The sequence below is a fragment of the Diorhabda sublineata genome, chromosome 10 (assembly GCF_026230105.1).
Source record: "Diorhabda sublineata isolate icDioSubl1.1 chromosome 10, icDioSubl1.1, whole genome shotgun sequence".
NCBI lineage: Eukaryota > Metazoa > Arthropoda > Insecta > Coleoptera > Chrysomelidae > Diorhabda > Diorhabda sublineata.
Window position 1 is genome coordinate 7,521,802 of NC_079483.1, and position 20,771 is coordinate 7,542,572.

Genomic DNA, 20,771 nt, shown 5'->3' on the forward strand with positions numbered 1-20,771 from the left:
TCCATTACAGTTTTTTTTTAATAAAAACTCGATTTAATAATGTAACAACGGTCGATTTTGAAAGGAACATCGTTAAAACTTTTGATAGTGCGCCTCTGATAGCACTCAATTCACACAAATTTTCTGTGGAACATGTTAAAAGTCCTTTTTCACTGAATCTGATGTCCAATCAAAAATAACATCAAATTAATCAGTTTCTGATATCAATATTAACATCAATGCTAATCCTGTCAAGCTTCGAACAGTTTTTTATACATAAATTCAAACATATCTTCAAAAATTTTTTTCATTACAGTTTTTTTTTTTTTTAATAAAAACTCGATTTAATAATGTAACAACGGTCGATTTTGAAAGGAACATCGTTAAAACTTTTGATAGTGCGCCTCAGATAGCACTCAATTCACACAAATTTTCTGTGGAACATGTTAAAAGTCCTTTTTCACTGAATCTGATGTCCAATCAAAAATAACATCAAATTAATCAGTTTCTGATATCAATATTAACATCAATGCTAATCCTGTCAAGCTTCGAACAGTTTTTTATACATAAATTCAAACATATCTTCAAAAATTTTTTTCATTACAGTTTTTTTTTTTTTTAATAAAAACTCGATTTAATAATGTAACAACGGTCGATTTTGAAAGGAACATCGTTAAAACTTTTGATAGTGCGCCTCAGATAGCACTCAATTCACACAAATTTTCTGTGGAACATGTTAAAAGTCCTTTTTCACTGAATCTGATGTCCAATCAAAGATAACATCAAATTAATCAGTTTCTGATATTAATATTAACCTCAATGTTAATCCTGTCAAGCTTCGAACAGTTTTTTATACATAAATTCAAACATATCTTCAAAAATTTTTTTCATTACAGTTTTTTTTTTAATAAAAACTCGATTTAATAATGTAACAACGGTCGATTTTGAAAGAAATATCGTTAAAACTTTCAATAGTTGGCCTTTGATAGCACTCAATTCACACAAATTTTCTGTGGAACTTGTTAAAAGCCCTTTTTCCCCGAATCTGATGTCCAATCAAAGATAACATCAAACTAATCAGTTTCTGATATTGATATTAACATCAATGCTAATCCTGTCAAGCTTCGAACAGTTTTTCATACATAAATTCAAACATATCTCCAAAATTTGTTTCCATTACAGTTTTTTTTTAATAAAAACTCGATTTAATAATGTAACAACGGTCGATTTTGAAAGGAACATCGTTAAAACTTTTGATAGTGCGCCTCTGATAGCACTCAATTCACACAAATTTTCTGTGGAACATGTTAAAAGTCCTTTTTCACTGAATCTGATGTCCAATCAAAGATAACATCAAATTAATCAGTTTCTGATATCAATATTAACATCAATGCTAATCCTGTCAAGCTTCGAACAGTTTTTTATACATAAATTCAAACATATCTTCAAAAATTTTTTTCATTACAGTTTTTTTTTTTTTTAATAAAAACTCGATTTAATAATGTATCAACGGTCGATTTTGAAAGGAACATCGTTAAAACTTTTGATAGTGCGCCTCAGATAGCACTCAATTCACACAAATTTTCTGTGGAACATGTTAAAAGTCCTTTTTCACTGAATCTGATGTCCAATCAAAGATAACATCAAATTAATCAGTTTCTGATATTAATATTAACCTCAATGTTAATCCTGTCAAGCTTCGAACAGTTTTTTATACATAAATTCAAACATATCTTCAAAAATTTTTTTCATTACAGTTTTTTTTTTAATAAAAACTCGATTTAATAATGTATCAACGGTCGATTTTGAAAGAAACATCGTTAAAACTTTTGATAGTGCGCCTCAGATAGCACTCAATTCACACAAATTTTCTGTGGAACATGTTAAAAGTCCTTTTTCACTGAATCTGATGTCCAATCAAAGATAACATCAAATTAATCAGTTTCTGATATTAATATTAACCTCAATGTTAATCCTGTCAAGCTTCGAACAGTTTTTTATACATAAATTCAAACATATCTTCAAAAATTTTTTTCATTACAGTTTTTTTTTTAATAAAAACTCGATTTAATAATGTAACAACGGTCGATTTTGAAAGAAATATCGTTAAAACTTTCAATAGTTCGCCTTTGATAGCACTCAATTCACACAAATTTTCTGTGGAACTTGTTAAAAGTCCTTTTTCCCCGAATCTGATGTCCAATCAAAGATAACATCAAACTAATCAGTTTCTGATATTGATATTAACATCAATGCTAATCCTGTCAAGCTTCGAACAGTTTTTCATACATAAATTCAAACATATCTCCAAAATTTGTTTCCATTACAGTTTTTTTTTAATAAAAACTCGATTTAATAATGTAACAACGGTCGATTTTGAAAGGAACATCGTTAAAACTTTTGATAGTGCGCCTCTGATAGCACTCAATTCACACAAATTTTCTGTGGAACATGTTAAAAGTCCTTTTTCACTGAATCTGATGTCCAATCAAAAATAACATCAAATTAATCAGTTTCTGATATTAATATTAACCTCAATGTTAATCCTGTCAAGCTTCAAACAGTTTTTTATACATAAATTCAAACATATCTCCAAAATTTGTTTCCATTACAGTTTTTTTTTAATAAAAACTCGATTTAATAATGTAACAACGGTCGATTTTGAAAGGAACATCGTTAAAACTTTTGATAGTGCGCCTCTGATAGCACTCAATTCACACAAATTTTCTGTGGAACATGTTAAAAGTCCTTTTTCACTGAATCTGATGTCCAATCAAAGATAACATCAAATTAATCAGTTTCTGATATCAATATTAACATCAATGCTAATCCTGTCAAGCTTCGAACAGTTTTTTATACATAAATTCAAACATATCTTCAAAAATTTTTTTCATTACAGTTTTTTTTTTTTTTTAATAAAAACTCGATTTAATAATGTAACAACGGTCGATTTTGAAAGGAACATCGTTAAAACTTTTGATAGTGCGCCTCAGATAGCACTCAATTCACACAAATTTTCTGTGGAACATGTTAAAAGTCCTTTTTCACTGAATCTGATGTCCAATCAAACATAACATCAAATTAATCAGTTTCTGATATCAATATTAACATCAATGCTAATCCTGTCAAGCTTCGAACAGTTTTTTATACATAAATTCAAACATATCTTCAAAAATTTTTTTCATTACAGTTTTTTTTTTTTAATAAAAACTCGATTTAATAATGTAACAACGGTCGATTTTGAAAGGAACATCGTTAAAACTTTTGATAGTGCGCCTCTGATAGCACTCAATTCACACAAATTTTCTGTGGAACATGTTAAAAGTCCTTTTTCACTGAATCTGATGTCCAATCAAAAATAACATCAAATTAATCAGTTTCTGATATCAATATTAACATCAATGCTAATCCTGTCAAGCTTCGAACAGTTTTTTATACATAAATTCAAACATATCTTCAAAAATTTTTTTCATTACAGTTTTTTTTTTTTTTAATAAAAACTCGATTTAATAATGTAACAACGGTCGATTTTGAAAGGAACATCGTTAAAACTTTTGATAGTGCGCCTCAGATAGCACTCAATTCACACAAATTTTCTGTGGAACATGTTAAAAGTCCTTTTTCACTGAATCTGATGTCCAATCAAACATAACATCAAATTAATCAGTTTCTAATATCAATATTAACATCAATGCTAATCCTGTCAAGCTTCGAACAGTTTTTTATACATAAATTCAAACATATCTTCAAAGTTTTTTAAGTTATTAGTATTAATCTTAATGTTGAGCTTTATATATGACATTTAGTACAACAAACTTTATGTTCAAATCAAGGAAACATCTACATCTATTTTATCCATTTGAGTTGATTTTTAATTAAACTTGGGTCAGTGTCCAAACGATTTCTATGTTCATTTTAAACGTGCCTCGAGGCATCCACTTCAAGCAAGCGCGTCAAGGCGTCAAGGCGTCCCGACATAGTTATCTCAACTATGTTTATTAAAGTGAGAAACGTCTTCCTCCTTGTCCGTTAATATTGCAGACAAAGAACCACTAAATAGGTTTGTACTCCCATTTTATTTTCTAATTAGATTTCTGCAATTAATTTTATCAAAAAATTATTAACTTGAATTAGGAATCTTGTACGAGATTCGACTGAATGAAAATTCACAACGTCGTACTACAAAAGTTTACTCAAAAAAGTTAGCGAATATATTTTAACAGAAACAGTAGCTCTATACTTCGAATAAATAACTGTCCCGAGATAAAAAAACCTTTTTTTATAGAGGAAGTCCATTCAGTGGTCTAAATTCAAGTTGAGAACCGCAAAAAATCCATCCAGCGTTTTTTTTCCACTCTTAACTGATTTTTTTCTTGGCGATGGTAATCGAAACGTGTATGGAATATAAATGGTTCTATGATATATTACGCAATATTTAAAAAAATAGATAGAAACGTTCAATTTGAAGTTGTATTTTTTTCTATAATACATATTTCTGCTATAAGGTAAAATATGAAATTCCAATATAGAGAAATATTACCTAATATAACTGTTTTAGCTTTTACTTATAAGTTTTTTTGTTTAAATATGTTTCTTATACCAATTTAGTTATTGAATTACCTCTGTATCTTTCCCGTACATTTTAAGTATGTTTCAATGTTAATAGAATTTCCACAAAATGTCATAATCCCTTCTGAAAGATAATTAATGGTTATTGTGCTAGGAAATCCACAATATACTACGTTATAATAAAGGACAGATAATTTTCATAATACCACCTACCAAGAATAACTATTCAAAAGTAAATTATTCGCTCAAGTGTACCAATTTACAGAGAGGTTCTCTACTTACCGCTAATTCTGCCCCGGGTATACTAAAATATCGAAAAGGTGGTTTTCTACCCTTAATATACTGGAAGATTTTGTTATCTGATTTCCGCCATTCTACTTTATACAATTGCTCCGGGGGTACGCTATGGTTACATCGTAAAATAACGTCTCCACCTTTAATAGCATAACGAGGCATTAGTAGCTCTAGATGATCGATGTTACATAAAAAACCTGCAACAATAAAAAATTGGAAATAAGAATGGACATGCTAAATAAACGATTCGATACAATTTATCCCGATTTCGGGGTAAAATATCCACACGTTTCCGACTTTCCAAGCTTCTTGACCCCGATCAATTATTTACATTGTCGTTGGAAAATCTATTACTTTTACCACTAGATATACTATCTACTATCGACAGTTTCATTTTATATACTGTAGTATCGATCGCCGAAATAAATATCAAGTGGAAAACTCTCGAATAAATAATCTATCAATGTCGAAAATCTAACTTGAAAAACCGTTTAAAAAGTTAACTACCCTACCAGACATCATATACTACTTTGAAAAGTCATAAGATGAAACTTAATCTTCATCAAAATGTCGTTAGATGAAACTTCTTGATAGGAGAAAAAAAAAAGAAAATCTGTTTGGAAATAGGTACAGAAAAGTCAGTACACATCGCGCGTCGAATCGGATAGACGACGTGTTTAATTTTCCACTTGTCAATCGCAGTAAACACCTGCGTCTCCAAATGAAAATAAAGCGAAAATTTGATGATAGACATCAACTTCCTTAGATGGAAGATAGTTTAAAAATTTTCACGTAAGCAACATATAACATGAGGTTCTTTGCACCGAGTTAAACGAGAAAATTTATCAAATGGAATAATTTAGAGACCGGGAAAATCACTATTTGAACACTTTGTTTCAGAAGAATTTATCGTTAATCAAATCGATTTTCTCCCAAATCGCCGCCTCTGAATTATAGCGAAATTTCAATGTAAATAAATCAAACTGAAAAACATGTATCTGATTTCAAGGAATTGGAGTTTCTTAGTAAGTTAGCAGCTTAAGTCGTATGTAAGAGAAACTTTAACGTATCTGAATGCTCGAACTTTATATAAAACGTATAGTTTTTCGATTGAGATTTTAAAGTTTATATATAAAATTCAGAGGAAAAAAACTACTTGATATTATTTCTACTTGTAAAATGTGAAACAAAAATCGATAAAACAACTCCATTACCATACACTGTTTTAGAAATTTGTCAATTTCTAATTGTTCTAAAATTACTTTTGGCGACGTAAAAATGTCAGCTGATAATGGGAAACGTCTCAAATTTCAGCTTTTTTGTTAATTACTGTCATTATTAATGGAGCTTCCCGGCTAATTCTCAATACTGAAAATTAGTGTATGGAAAATATATTTCAATCGATTTCGATTCGTTTAGAGGCTCTTACATTTATTCAATAAATGCATTGAACATTCTAATATCAATTTTTCACTAGTACAAAGTTATCTAATTGTCAAATTATCATTCGAGAAACTAATTTTTACAATTACAAGATTATTTTTATCAATTTGAAGACCGACTCATTAAAATAAAAATTATCTGAGTATGGCAATTTGTTTGAGTTGGACCCAAGACTAAAATAGCAATTATCTTTTGTTTTAATTGTCTATTAACCATATTATGAATGAAAACATAACTTAGGATAGATAAACTTTAATCATCATTACTCTCCTTAACTTATCGATTGACCAATATTTCCATTTCAGAACAATTTCATTCCAGAACAAACATCTGCTAAATCATAATGTACTATCTTTTACCCGCGGCTTCGCTCGCATCGAATCCATTAAATAACTATCAGAAATCATTATAATAGAAAAGAAAGAACTCTGTAGCTATATCAGAACCTGAGATATAGATCTTTGAATGTAGAAAAATTGCCAAAAATCTACAAAAATCCATAACTCCACATTGAATCTCCGCGCCTAGTTCCTCTCCAACTCAACCGATTTAAGTGTTCAAAAACTCAAAAGAAAGAAGGTGTTCCAGCGAGTGATCTGAAATCAAAACGAACTCTGTAGCTATATTAGAACCTGAGATATAGATCTTTGAATGTAGAAAAATTGCCAAAAATCTACAAAAATCCATAACTATACATTGAATTTCCGCGCCTAGCTCCTCTCCAACTCATCCGATTTAAGTGTTCAAAAACTCAAAAGAAAGAAGGTGTTCCAGAGAGTGATCTGAAATCAAAACGAACTCTGTAGCTATATTAGAACCTGAGATATAGATCTTTGAATGTAGAAAAATTGCCAAAAATCTACAAAAATCCATAACTCCACATTGAATCTCTGCGCCTAGTTCCTCTCCAACTCAACCGATTTAAGTGTTCAAAATCTCAAAAGAGAGAGGATATTTCAGCGAGTGTTCTTAAATGAAAACAAATTCTGAAGCTATATTAGAACCTGAAATATAGATCTTTGAATGTAGAAAAATTGCCAAAAATCTACAAAAATCCATAACTTCACATTGAATGTCCGCGCCTAGCTCCTCTCCAACTCAACCGATTCAAGTGTTCAAAAACTCAAAAGAAAGAAGGTGTTTCAGCAAGTGTTCTTAAATGAAAACAAACTCTGAAGCTATATTAGAACCTGAGATATAGATCTTTGAATGTAGAAAAATTGCCAAAAATCTACAAAAATCCATAACTTCACATTGAATGTCCGCGCCTAGTTCCTCTCCAACTCAACCGATTTAAGTGTTCAAAAACTCAAAAGAGAGAGGATATTTCAGCGAGTGTTCTTAAATGAAAACAAATTCTGAAGCTATATTAGAACCTGAAATATAGATCTTTGAATGTAGAAAAATTGCCAAAAATCTACAAAAATCCATAACTTCACATTGAATGTCCGCGCCTAGCTCCTCTCCAACTCAACCGATTTAAGTGTTCAAAAACTCAAACGAAAGAAGGTGTTTCAGTAAGTGTTCTTAAATCAAAACAAATTCTGAAGCTATATTAGAACCTGAAATATAGATCTTTGAATGTAGAAAAATTGCCAAAAATGTACAAAAATCCATAACTATACATTGAATTTCCGCGCCTAGCTCCTCTCCAACTCATCCGATTTAAGTGTTCAAAAACTCAAAAGAAAGAAGGTGTTCCAGAGAGTGATCTGAAATCAAAACGAACTCTGTAGCTATATTAGAACCTGAGATATAGATCTTTGAATGTAGAAAAATTGCCAAAAATCTACAAAAATCCATAACTCCACATTGAATCTCTGCGCCTAGTTCCTCTCCAACTCAACCGATTTAAGTGTTCAAAAACTCAAAAGAAAGAAGGTGTTTCAGCAAGTGTTCTTAAATCAAAACAAATTCTGAAGCTATATTAGAACCTGAAATATAGATCTTTGAATGTAGAAAAATTGCCAAAAATCTACAAAAATCCATAACTTCACATTGAATGTCCGCGCCTAGCTCCTCTCCAACTCAACCGATTTAAGTGTTCAAAAACTCAAAAGAAAGAAGGTGTTTCAGCAAGTGTTCTTAAATCAAAACAAATTCTGAAGCTATATTAGAACCTGAAATATAGATCTTTGAATGTAGAAAAATTGCCAAAAATCTACAAAAATCCATAACTTCACATTGAATGTCCGCGCCTAGCTCCTCTCCAACTCAACCGATTTAAGTGTTCAAAAACTCAAAAGAAAGAAGGTGTTTCAGCAAGTGTTCTTAAATCAAAACAAATTCTGAAGCTATATTAGAACCTGAAATATAGATCTTTGAATGTAGAAAAATTGCCAAAAATCTACAAAAATCCATAACTTCACATTGAATGTCCGCGCCTAGCTCCTCTCCAACTCAACCGATTCAAGTGTTCAAAAACTCAAAAGAAAGAAGGTATTTCAGCAAGTGTTCTTAAATGAAAACAAACTCTGAAGCTATATTAGAACCTGAGATATAGATCTTTGAATGTAGAAAAATTGCCAAAAATGTACAAAAATCCATAACTATACATTGAATTTCCGCGCCTAGCTCCTCTCCAACTCATCCGATTTAAGTGTTCAAAAATTCAAAAGAGAGAGGATATTTCAGCAAGTGTTCTTAAATCAAAACAAATTCTGAAGCTATATTAGAACCTGAAATATAGATCTTTGAATGTAGAAAAATTGCCAAAAATCTACAAAAATCCATAACTTCACATTGAATGTCCGCGCCTAGCTCCTCTCCAACTCAACCGATTTAAGTGTTCAAAAACTCAAAAGAAAGAAGGTGTTTCAGCAAGTGTTCTTAAATCAAAACAAATTCTGAAGCTATATCAGAACCTGAGATATAGATCTTTGAATGTAGAAAAATTGCCAAAAATGTACAAAAATCCATAACTATACATTGAATTTTCGCGCCTAGCTCCTCTCCAACTCAACCGATTTAAGTGTTCAAAAACTCAAAAGAAAGAAGATATTTCAGCGAGTGTCTTTAAATCAAAACGAAGTCTCTATTTTGAATAGAACCTGAGATATTGAGGATAGAATGTGTGTATGTGAAAAACTCCCATAAGTAATGTACAGGGGGAAATAGCATTTGAGTATAACTTGAAAATGGTGAAAATTAGATTAAATCCGATGGTTGATGGCTGATCTGTGCATCAATACCTTTCATTAAAAAAAAAATAAGCAAATCGGTTGTGTAGAACGCCTGAACGGACTCGGAATGGAAATCATCAATTTTTTTAATAATGTATATCAAGTATATATAATATCCCTCATCTAATAAACTCCAAAAGAAAACTTTTATCAGTTTCTGTAAATTTATTTCTTCCACATGCAATTATTTCTAATATTTTTGAAATAATTACAATTTTCCGCAACAAAATGCTGCAGTAAAATCGATTCAAATCACGAGTTTATATTATCGTGTTTAAAAAAGCGATTATGAAAATAATATATTCAAAAGCTATAATCTTCTAATAAGAGATTTAGTACAGAGAAACTTTATAGAACTGAAAATTTGATATATAGTATATATATGATATTCTAGTACATCTAAGAAACTTTGAAAAAACTTTAAATAACGAGCTTTTTACATGAAAAGCATAATATTGATCAACCTATCATCAATACACGATTTTAAAATAATAAAATGCCTCGAATAAAAATTAATTAGATTTTAAAGAAAATCAAATGATTCTATTAGAACAATTGACGATACTTAACAAATTTATTTATTTTTTGTATTCGCCTTGGTTTATAATCATACGATACTTTTTCTCAGCTAACTTAAAAATAGTTACAGTCGAAAATTTTAATTATTATTAATGCATTCATATGATCAGTTTCATTTATTTTTTCAACAATTTCGGTATTTCCAAACGTAAACTTCATTTGGTATCTAACATATCCATAACATATCCAACATATTTTATATAAAAATCTGATTCCAAGAGGATCAAAATCGAAAAAAAAAAATGCAAAAATCCCAAACGAATGTGAACAGATAAAAAAACTTTTATGTGTAACGAAAGAAAAATCTGAACATATTTACCGGCCTGTTTACAAATCTGTTTGTTTCCCTTTGAAACAACGAAAAATGGAAAATACACACAACAGTGATATAGTAAATATTTTTGAGTGTGTATGTATACATAATACGTACCTGAATAAATAATACGAAATTCAGAGCTTGAAACGTAGAATATGCGTGTAATTTCAAATAAAATTGTTTATGGCACGAGATATGTCAATTTATTTAGTTTCCAATATTATGTAACAAGCTTTATGAGATTTGTAATTGAAGCTTATATTTCCATTTAATAAACATAAAATTGATCGTAAAGATAATACTGAACAATTTTTCAGATCGATCTTATTATAGGAAATTAAATGTTAATTAGACGTTGAAAACCACCTGCGGCGTGGAAAAATATCATACTTTTTCGATCCAATAATAAAAAAATAAATAGAAAATTACTAATACATCCATCAAATATGTTACAAACTTACCAAAAAAAGTTGAAATAAAAAAAACTGATAATTTAACAATTCTCTACATTCAAAGATCTATAGCTCAGGTTTTAATATAGTTAGAGTTATTTTTGGTTTAAGAACACTCGCTGAAACATCTTCTTTCATTTGAGTTTTTGAACACTTGAATCGGTTGAGTTGGAGAGGAGCTAGGCGCGGACATTCAATGTGGAGTTATGGATTTTTTAGGTTTTTGGCAATTTCTCTACATTCAAAGATCTATAGCTCAGGTTCTAATATAGCTTCAGAGTTCATTTTGGTTTAAGAACACTGCTCAAATACCTTCTTTCTTTTGAGTTTTTGAACAATTGAATCGGTTGAGTTGGACAGGAGCTAGGCGCGGACATTCAATGTGGAGTTATGGATTTTTTAGGTTTTTGGCAATTTCTCTACATTCAAAGATCTATAGCTCAGGTTCTAATATAGCTTCAGAGTTCATTTTGGTTTAAGAACACTGCTGAAATACCTTCTTTCTTTTGAGTTTTTGAACAATTGAATCGGTTGAGTTGGAGAGGATCTAGGCGCGGACATTCAATGTGGAGTTATGGATTTTTTAGGTTTTTGGCAATTTCTCTACATTCAAAGATCTATAGCTCAGGTTCTAATATAGCTTCAGAGTTCATTTTGGTTTAAGAACACTTCTGAAATACCTTCTTTCTTTTGAGTTTTTGAACAATTGAATCTGTTGAGTTGGAGAGGATCTAGGCGCGGACATTCAATGTGGAGTTATGGATTTTTTCAAGTTTTTTGGCAATTTTTCTACATACAAAGATCTATAGCTCAGGTTCTAATATAGCTTCAGAGTTCATTTTGGTTTAAGAACACTGCTGAAATACCTTCTTTCTTTTGAGTTTTTGAACAATTGAATCGGTTGAGTTGGACAGGAGCTAGGCGCGGATATTCAATGTGGAGTTATGGATTTTTTAGGTTTTTGGCAATTTCTCTACATTCAAAGATCTATAGCTCAGGTTCTAATATAGCTTCAGAGTTCATTTTGGTTTAAGAACACTGCTGAAATACCTTCTTTCTTTTGAGTTTTTGAACAATTGAATCGGTTGAGTTGGAGAGGATCTAGGCGCGGACATTCAATGTGGAGTTATGGATTTTTTAGGTTTTTGGCAATTTCTCTACATTCAAAGATCTATAGCTCAGGTTCTAATATAGCTTCAGAGTTCATTTTGGTTTAAGAACACTTCTGAAATACCTTCTTTCTTTTGAGTTTTTGAACAATTGAATCTGTTGAGTTGGAGAGGATCTAGGCGCGGACATTCAATGTGGAGTTATGGATTTTTTCAAGTTTTTTGGCAATTTTTCTACATACAAAGATCTATAGCTCAGGTTCTAATATAGCTTCAGAGTTCATTTTGGTTTAAGAACACTGCTGAAATACCTTCTTTCTTTTGAGTTTTTGAACAATTGAATCGGTTGAGTTGGACAGGAGCTAGGCGCGGATATTCAATGTGGAGTTATGGATTTTTTAGGTTTTTGGCAATTTCTCTACATTCAAAGATCTATAGCTCAGGTTCTAATATAGCTTCAGAGTTCATTTTGGTTTAAGAACACTGCTGAAATACCTTCTTTCTTTTGAGTTTTTGAACAATTGAATCTGTTGAGTTGGAGAGGATCTAGGCGCGGACATTCAATGTGGAGTTATGGATTTTTTAGGTTTTTGGTAATTTCTCTACATTCAAAGATCTATAGCTCAGGTTCTAATATAGCTTCAGAGTTCATTTTGGTTTAAGAACACTGCTGAAATACCTTCTTTCTTTTGAGTTTTTGAACAATTGAATCGGTTGAGTTGGAGAGGATCTAGGCGCGGACATTCAATGTGGAGTTATGGATTTTTTAGGTTTTTGGCAATTTCTCTACATTCAAAGATCTATAGCTCAGGTTCTAATATAGCTTCAGAGTTCATTTTGGTTTAAGAACACTTCTGAAATACCTTCTTTCTTTTGAGTTTTTGAACAATTGAATCTGTTGAGTTGGAGAGGATCTAGGCGCGGACATTCAATGTGGAGTTATGGATTTTTTCAAGTTTTTTGGCAATTTTTCTACATACAAAGATCTATAGCTCAGGTTTTAATATAGTTAGAGTTCTTTTTGGTTTAAGAACACTCGCTGAAACATCTTCTTTCATTTGAGTTTTTGAACACTTGAATCGGTTGAGTTGGAGAGGATCTAGGCGCGGACATTCAATGTGGAGTTATGGATTTTTTAGGTTTTTGGCAATTTCTCTACATTCAAAGATCTATAGCTCAGGTTCTAATATAGCTTCAGAGTTCATTTTGGTTTAAGAACACTGCTGAAATACCTTCTTTCTTTTGAGTTTTTGAACAATTGAATCGGTTGAGTTGGACAGGAGCTAGGCGCGGACATTCAATGTGGAGTTATGGATTTTTTAGGTTTTTGGCAATTTCTCTACATTCAAAGATCTATAGCTCAGGTTCTAATATAGCTTCAGAGTTCATTTTGGTTCAAGAACACTGCTGAAGTACCTTCTTTCTTTTGAATTTTTGAACAATTGAATCGGTTGAGTTGGAGAGGAACTAGGCGCAGAGATTCAATGTGGAGTTATGGATTTTTTCAAGTTTTTTGGCAATTTTTCTACATACAAAGATCTATATCTGAAGTTCTAATATAGTTTCAGAGTTCGTTTTCATCTAAAAACACTGGCTGAAATATCTTCTTTCTTTTGAGTTTTTGAACACTTAAATCGGTTGAGTTGGAGAGGAGCTAAGCGCAAACATGAAATGTGGAGTTATGGATTTTTGTAGGTTTTTGGCAATTTTTCTACATTCAAAGATCTATATCTCAGGTTCTAATATAGCTACAGAGTTCGTTCTTTTCTTTTATAATGATTTCTGATACTTATTAAATAGAATATGCACTTTATGAACACTTGAATTAACTTGTATTACATTTTACGAACACAATATATTTCCAATAAAATTTCCCCAAATTTCCCTAGTTTCTATAATCAAATAGAACTCATTGTGTTGTGAGCAAATATGTAAATTTACCTTTGTAAAGATTATCTAGAGTAGCGTGGAATACAAAATTATATAATAACATTTAGAGTAGTATATACGAGATAAACATTTACATAATAATTCTTGGTATAACAAACGATTTTACGAGTCTCCGCTTACAACACTTACAACACTATCTCGAATAAACACTCAGTTGTATTAATAATTCATTTGATTTTATTAGAAAAAAAATTAAGTGACTAACCAGATTGTATAAAGTATTTGACCTAGATACGCCGTGTGAATTTAATTTTATGTCATTTCTTTTTTAGAAATATTCCACGATCTATACATGCATGACCACGTTCGAACTTGCTAGTTCAATAGGGAACTTCCATTGATTTAACTTCTCTAAAATATAGTTCTTGGTTATTTAAACAGTGTCTGTCAAAACTAGGAAAATTTGAAGATACCGATTCTTCTTGATGTATAAAATGAAGGTATGGCTGTGGATTTGTTTTACCTGTCTAAATTTTGATACAGATATGAAGATATTTATAAATGATGTCAAATTTTGTAAATGAATTAATTTAAAAAAAACACACTTTTAACTTTATTTTTTTGGTTATCAAAACATTTAAATTCTGCTAGTGTATTCAAAAAGATATAATAATATAATTTGTTTATCTTTTATATTAAAAAAATTGATGATTTCCATTCCGAGTCCGTTCAGGCGTTCTACCCAACCGATTTGCTTAATTTTTTTTTCAACCATCAGATTTCATCTAATTTTCACCATTCTCAAGTTATACTCAAATTCGATTTCCCCCTGTACATTACTTATGGGAGTTTTTCACATACACACGTTCTATCCTCAATATCTCAGGTTCTATTCAAGATAGAGACTTCGTTTTGATTTAAGAACACTCGCTGAAATACCTTCTTTCTTTTGAGTTTTTGAACACTTGAATCGGTTGAGTTGGAGTGGAGCTAGGCACGGACATTCAATGTGGAGTTATGGATTTTTGTACAATTTTTCTACATTCAAAGATCTATATCTCAGGTTCTAATATAGCTACAGAGTTCGTTTTGGTTTAAGAACACTCGCTGAAACACCTTCTTTCTTTTGAGTTTTTGAACACTTAAATCGGTTGAGTTGGAGAGGAGCTAGGCGCGGACATTCAATGTGGAGTTATGGATTTTTGTAGGTTTTTGGCAATTTTTCTATATTCAAAGATCTATATCTAAGGTTCTAATATAGCTACAGAGTTCGTTTTGGTTCAAGGACACATGCTGAAACACCTTCTTTCTTTTGAGTTTTTGAACACTTAAATCGATTGAGTTGGAGAGGAGCTAGGTGCGGACATTCAATGTGGAGTTATGGATTTTTATAGGTTTTTGGCAATTTTTCTACATTCAAAGATCTATATCTCAGATTCTAATATAACTACAGAGTTCGTTTTGGTTCAAGGACACATACTGAAACACCTTCTTTCTTTTGAGTTTTTGAACACTTAAATCGGTTGAGTTGGAGTGGAGCTAGGCGCGGACATTCAATGTGGAGTTATGGATTTTTGTAGGTTTTTGGCAATTTTTCTACATTCAAAGATCTATATTTCAGGTTCTAATATAGCGTCAGAGCTCGTTTTGGCTTGAGAACACTGACTGAAACACCTTCTTTCTTTTGAGTTTTTGAACACTCAAATCGGTTGAGTTGGAGAGGAGCTAGACGCGGACATTCAATGTGGAGTTATGGATTTTTGTAGGTTTTTGGCAATTTTTCTACATTCAAAGATCTATATTTCAGGTTCTAATATAGCGTCAGAGCTCGTTTTGGCTTGAGAACACTGACTGAAACACCTTCTTTCTTTTGAGTTTTTGAACACTCAAATCGGTTGAGTTGGAGAGGAGCTAGGCGCGGACATTCAATGTGGAGTTATGGATTTTTGTAGGTTTTTGGCAATTTTTCTACATTCAAAGATCTATATCTCAGGTTTTGATATAGCTATAGAAATCGTTTTAGTTTTAGAACACTCGCTGAAACATCTTCTTCTTTCTTTTGAGTTTTTGAACACTTAAATCGGCTGAGTTGGAGAGGAGCTAGGCGCGGACATTCAATATGGAGTTGTTAAAACGTATTACATCGAAATAATATAGTTCTATTCCTTTGTGGCATTGGGATATATTTAGAGCTATTCACATATATAATTAAGAATCTAGATAATAATAGAAAGTTAGTTATTGCTCTATTAAATTAAAGGAAACTCGTAAAATGAAAACAAAAGTTCAAAATAAATACCAGCTATTAAAATTACGATTCATCAGACATATTTACGGTATTTGAAATGGTTGATTTCGCAAAATCACTCGAATGAATCATGAAATTTGACTTTTGATTGTTTGTTACACCAGAAGTAACCAAATTTCCCCATAGAATTTAATTATACTTCAACTATAAGTAGAAGTATTTATATTATCATATTCTGTATTCTCAAAAAAACTATAGTACAAAATGTGTACAATTAAATATCCCTTTTCAACTATTTATTCAACCAAAAAACCCATTTTTTCTGTCCTAATTCATTTTCACAACGTGAAATTGAACAAGGATCAAATTACAACGTGTAAAATGATGATAAACTTAATTTGAACAATATTCCAGCATCCAATATATTTGTACAGATCCAATATAAAATCGAATTCCTATTATACTAATTTTCATGCGGAGCGTAGGGGTAACGTATGTTATATGGAAACTACCACTTCGGGCCCCCAATTTCAAGAGGAATGCCATCATACATATACGCGAAGTTATAAATTTGCACATGAAACCCGGCCATGTTTCACTTGTAACCGAGAGTTGGACCGAACAAGCTCCTTTTAAATAGTAACAAATTCATTTTAATATTCATATCGGTAAAAATGTTTTATACACGAATAAAAAGGATTTTTCATATCGAATTTCATGAAATAAGCCTCGTAAAATTGACTAACATTCAATAACAGTCACTGATATCTAATAAGATATCTAATGGATGCGTAGAATGTAATTGAGATTGCTTGTGTTCAGTGAAAACAATCCAATGGCGTACATCGATTTGTTTAATGAATAATTACTCGTAATATTAAATGACATAATTCAAAATTAAGTAAAGGTCGTTTATGAAGACTTAATCCAATCTAAAAATACGTTTAATTCATAATTTTGGTGAACGCGTCGTGTCGAACGGCTCCTGCACCAAAATTTTAAATCAGAACAAAATATTAACAATAATAGTGATGACGTTATATACAATTAACAATTATTATAAAATATTACTATTAATATGTGAGTTCATTAGATTTCAACTCCTTTTTTACATAATTTAATCTCATTAATATTTGTCGTATATTTAAAATCATGAGTTTCATTTTCGTTTTCTATTTGTTTGAATTATCAAATTATCGTCAGACGTTTAGTGGTTGTGTAATAATTTCAAGTATCAATGATTTCAGTTAAAGAGACGCTCATGGAGGGTAAACATCAAACGAGGCGTCTTTAATGACATTTCTGATAAAATCAAAATGAGTTTTCTGGTGCCTCGGTTCTCATTTAACTTAGTGGAATCATGATTTGGCATAATGGTACGTTGAAAAGGATTTTTGTTAAAAATTTTAAGTTAATTAAGATCGTTGTTAGAATCAATCTCATTATTATCAAGATTTTATTGATATTAATAAATAATAGAATAGATCTAGGTCGTTTTACTTGAATCAAATTTGAACTAAGAAGTTTTCTAATATAGTAAAAATCGAATTGTAACTTTCAATTTCTCGTTGAACGGAAATTCGCTATAATTTCTAGAAATAGGATCAGTAATCTAAGATCAAAATCTGAAATTTCGGAAAACTTAGACTATTAAACTATAAACTTCGATAAGGGTTTGTACTTGTACTGTGAAAAGTCATTTATTTTGATTTGGGAAGTATTCCTTTCCTATTACTGATCGATTTTTGCATTTATCACATAATTGTTCAAATTTTACATAACCTGGTGGTGTCTACATATACTATTCGCAATCTTGATCCCTTAGAGTAAATAATAATCTTTAAACAACTCAATTTATCTGATAAAGTTAATTAAATTCGAGTTTATCTCTAGGCACAGCTCAACTTTTAACTAAATCGGCTTAACTGTGGATTCTCTCGGTTATCGATGTTCGTGATACATTTTTCAGGCCGACGTAATACAAAAAAATAACAACAAAACAAACAGAAAATATCCAAGGTAGATACTATAAAATTAAACTGACCATCATAGTATCACTTATTAATTATCAAAATTTTTAATAACAATCCCCTTTTTTGTTTACAAGGTTGATCCATTGTTATGATATGGATTTTTTTTTGTGATACTGATTGGGATACTTTTCAATTTTCAATAAAACAAACCGTCGATTCAGCTGAGCAACCAACCGCGTTTTCATTCCGTTGTACAAACACCTTCCGACGAAATTCAAGTGGAACAGTATATATATATATATATATAGAAGTGGAACAACTTGACACTGTTTCCATTGTAATTTAAAATTAAGAGCAAAAGGGCCATGTCAATTTACGTCGACGCAGAAACTTTCTGGATTCATAAGATGTTCTACATATTCAATATTTAAGACACAAGTTATTCAAGTGACTGAACCAAAATTATTTATTCAAATATCAACGTTTCTCTTTCGAATATAAGAAATATTGAAACTTTATTACCTCGTGTTGGAATTTTTAATTATGGCAGTGAAAAATAGGAGAATGTTTCAACTTTTTCTGTTTAAATTGAATTCGCTCGTTTATAATATTCTAAATACAAGTTTTGATCTTTAATTTTCACTGGATCGAATACAAATATTTTAAAATAACGAATAGATAACCAATAGACTAATTTCATCAAATTATTTAGCAGTTTTTCGTTTTTTTCCTACCCCTGTTTGGTTTATATCGTAAAATTTACATAGAACGTGAAACATAAATGATGAAACCGATTTAAAACCGTGCTATAGTGGAGAAATAATGTATGCAAGTTTATGGGTTTGTTTGATATTGTACTATTTACCAAAATTGAAACGAGGATGCGGTAAACATGATCGTGGGGATTTCCGATGTACCCAATTAAATTATAGAGGGTTTTTAGGCCCAGAAGCCCAAAGTAAATAAACTAAACTAAAGGAATTTAATCTCAGTAACACGAATATTGAATTTGAGATTCAGGTTATCAAATTATATCGAATGTACGTACGACAAAACAAATCAACCCACGCATACGTTTTTTATTGAATATCCACTGATATGATAACCCAAATAAACTACCCACATAATGCCATGTTTTATTTTTATAAATAAACTTTTGTGTTGGTAACAAAATCGATAAATAACTGTTGCTATTGAGCATATATAGCAAGGGTTTTAACCTCAAAAGGTCACCTGTAGAGTAACCAGTGACGGAATCCTAATAGCTTGAATGCCAGTCTCCAACAACAACTCGGATGATGTACTGATTTATTTATGGCGCTACGTATTTCATTAAAACATTGTCAACGTCCTTGTCTGGAAAACTACGAATAGAAATTTATACATAATGATTACATTTCAACTGATTTTTCTCTTAAATCAACTCTGGTCGATTTTAGTAATATGTTTTTTTCTATTTATGCACAGAATCAACTTTTTTAAAAATATTTTAAAATATGGTGGCTGCGTTCATAATCAACTGTTTTTTTAAAAATGGCGAGCGCGGTGAAGGTTTGAATTTTGTTTTTAAATAACTGTTTTTCGCTTTAAAGGAGCTTCATTATATTTTCACATCACTAGACGACTTGTACATTATAAAACGTTGTACGATTCTCGTCTAAACAAGTAAACAAGAGATGCCAGCTACAAATTATTCATATCCAACCCAGCATTTCTAACTATTCTAAAATATGGTGGCTGCGCTCAGAATCAACTGATTTTTAAAAAATAGCGAGCACGCTGAAAGTTTGAATTTTGTTTTTAAATAACTGATTTGGCTTTAAACGAGTTTCATTATATTTTTATTTATTCTAACACGAATATGATAATCCTACATAATAGTTAGTTAATTTTTTTATGTGTTTTGATCTATGGCAATCACTCAACTGTTTCGATACGTTCATATGGTGAATTTATGTCAGTGTTTTTTCTCATTCTGTTGTAACAACAATCAATAAATTTACAATAAGGATCATAAAAAAACTTGAGAAATGATTTGTGTTCACAGACGGCTTGAAAAAATTGATGTAAAACGTTTTACGATTCTCGTCTAAACAGGAAACACGTCAGCCGTAAACCGTTAAAATATGGTGGCCGCGCTCAGAATCGGCTTGTTTTTTGAAACTGGCGAGTGCGCCGAAGATTTCTGTATTAATTTTAAAATATGGTGGCCGCGCTGAGGATCAAATGTTTTTAAAAAATGGCGAGCGCAAGCGTTAAAGATTTAAATCTTGTTTTTAAATAACTGTTTTTCGCTTTAAACGAGTTTCATTATATTTTTATTTATTCTAACACGAATATGATATTCCTACATAATAGTTAGTTAATTTCTTTATGTGTTTTGATATATGGCAATCACTCAACTGTTTCGACACGTTCATATGGTGAATTTATTTCAGTTTTTTCTCATTCTGTTGTAACAACAATCAATAAATTTACAATAAGGATCATAAAAAAACTTGAGAAATGATTTGTGTTCACAGACGGCTTGAAAAAATTGATGTAAAACGTTTTAAATTGATGTAAAACGTTTTACGATTCTCGTCTAAACAGGAAACACGTCAGCTGCAAACCAGCTGCAAACCACCCATTTCCAACTGTTCTGAACATTTTAAAATATGGTGGCCGCGCTCAGAATCGGCTTGTTTTTTGAAACTGGCGAGTGCGCCGAAGATTTCTGTATTAATTTTAAAATATG

General features: G+C 30.9%; 1 protein-coding gene across 1 annotated transcript in view; it reads right to left on the reverse strand.

Annotated features, from left to right (window-relative positions):
- Positions 1–20,771, reverse strand: part of LOC130449458 (uncharacterized) — a 115,451-nt gene that overhangs the window by 40,298 nt on the left and 54,382 nt on the right. The window contains exon 3 of the mRNA XM_056787278.1: positions 4,831–5,039. Within this exon, the coding sequence (XP_056643256.1) occupies positions 4,831–5,039 (209 nt within the window). The remainder of the gene's footprint in view (positions 1–4,830; positions 5,040–20,771) is intronic.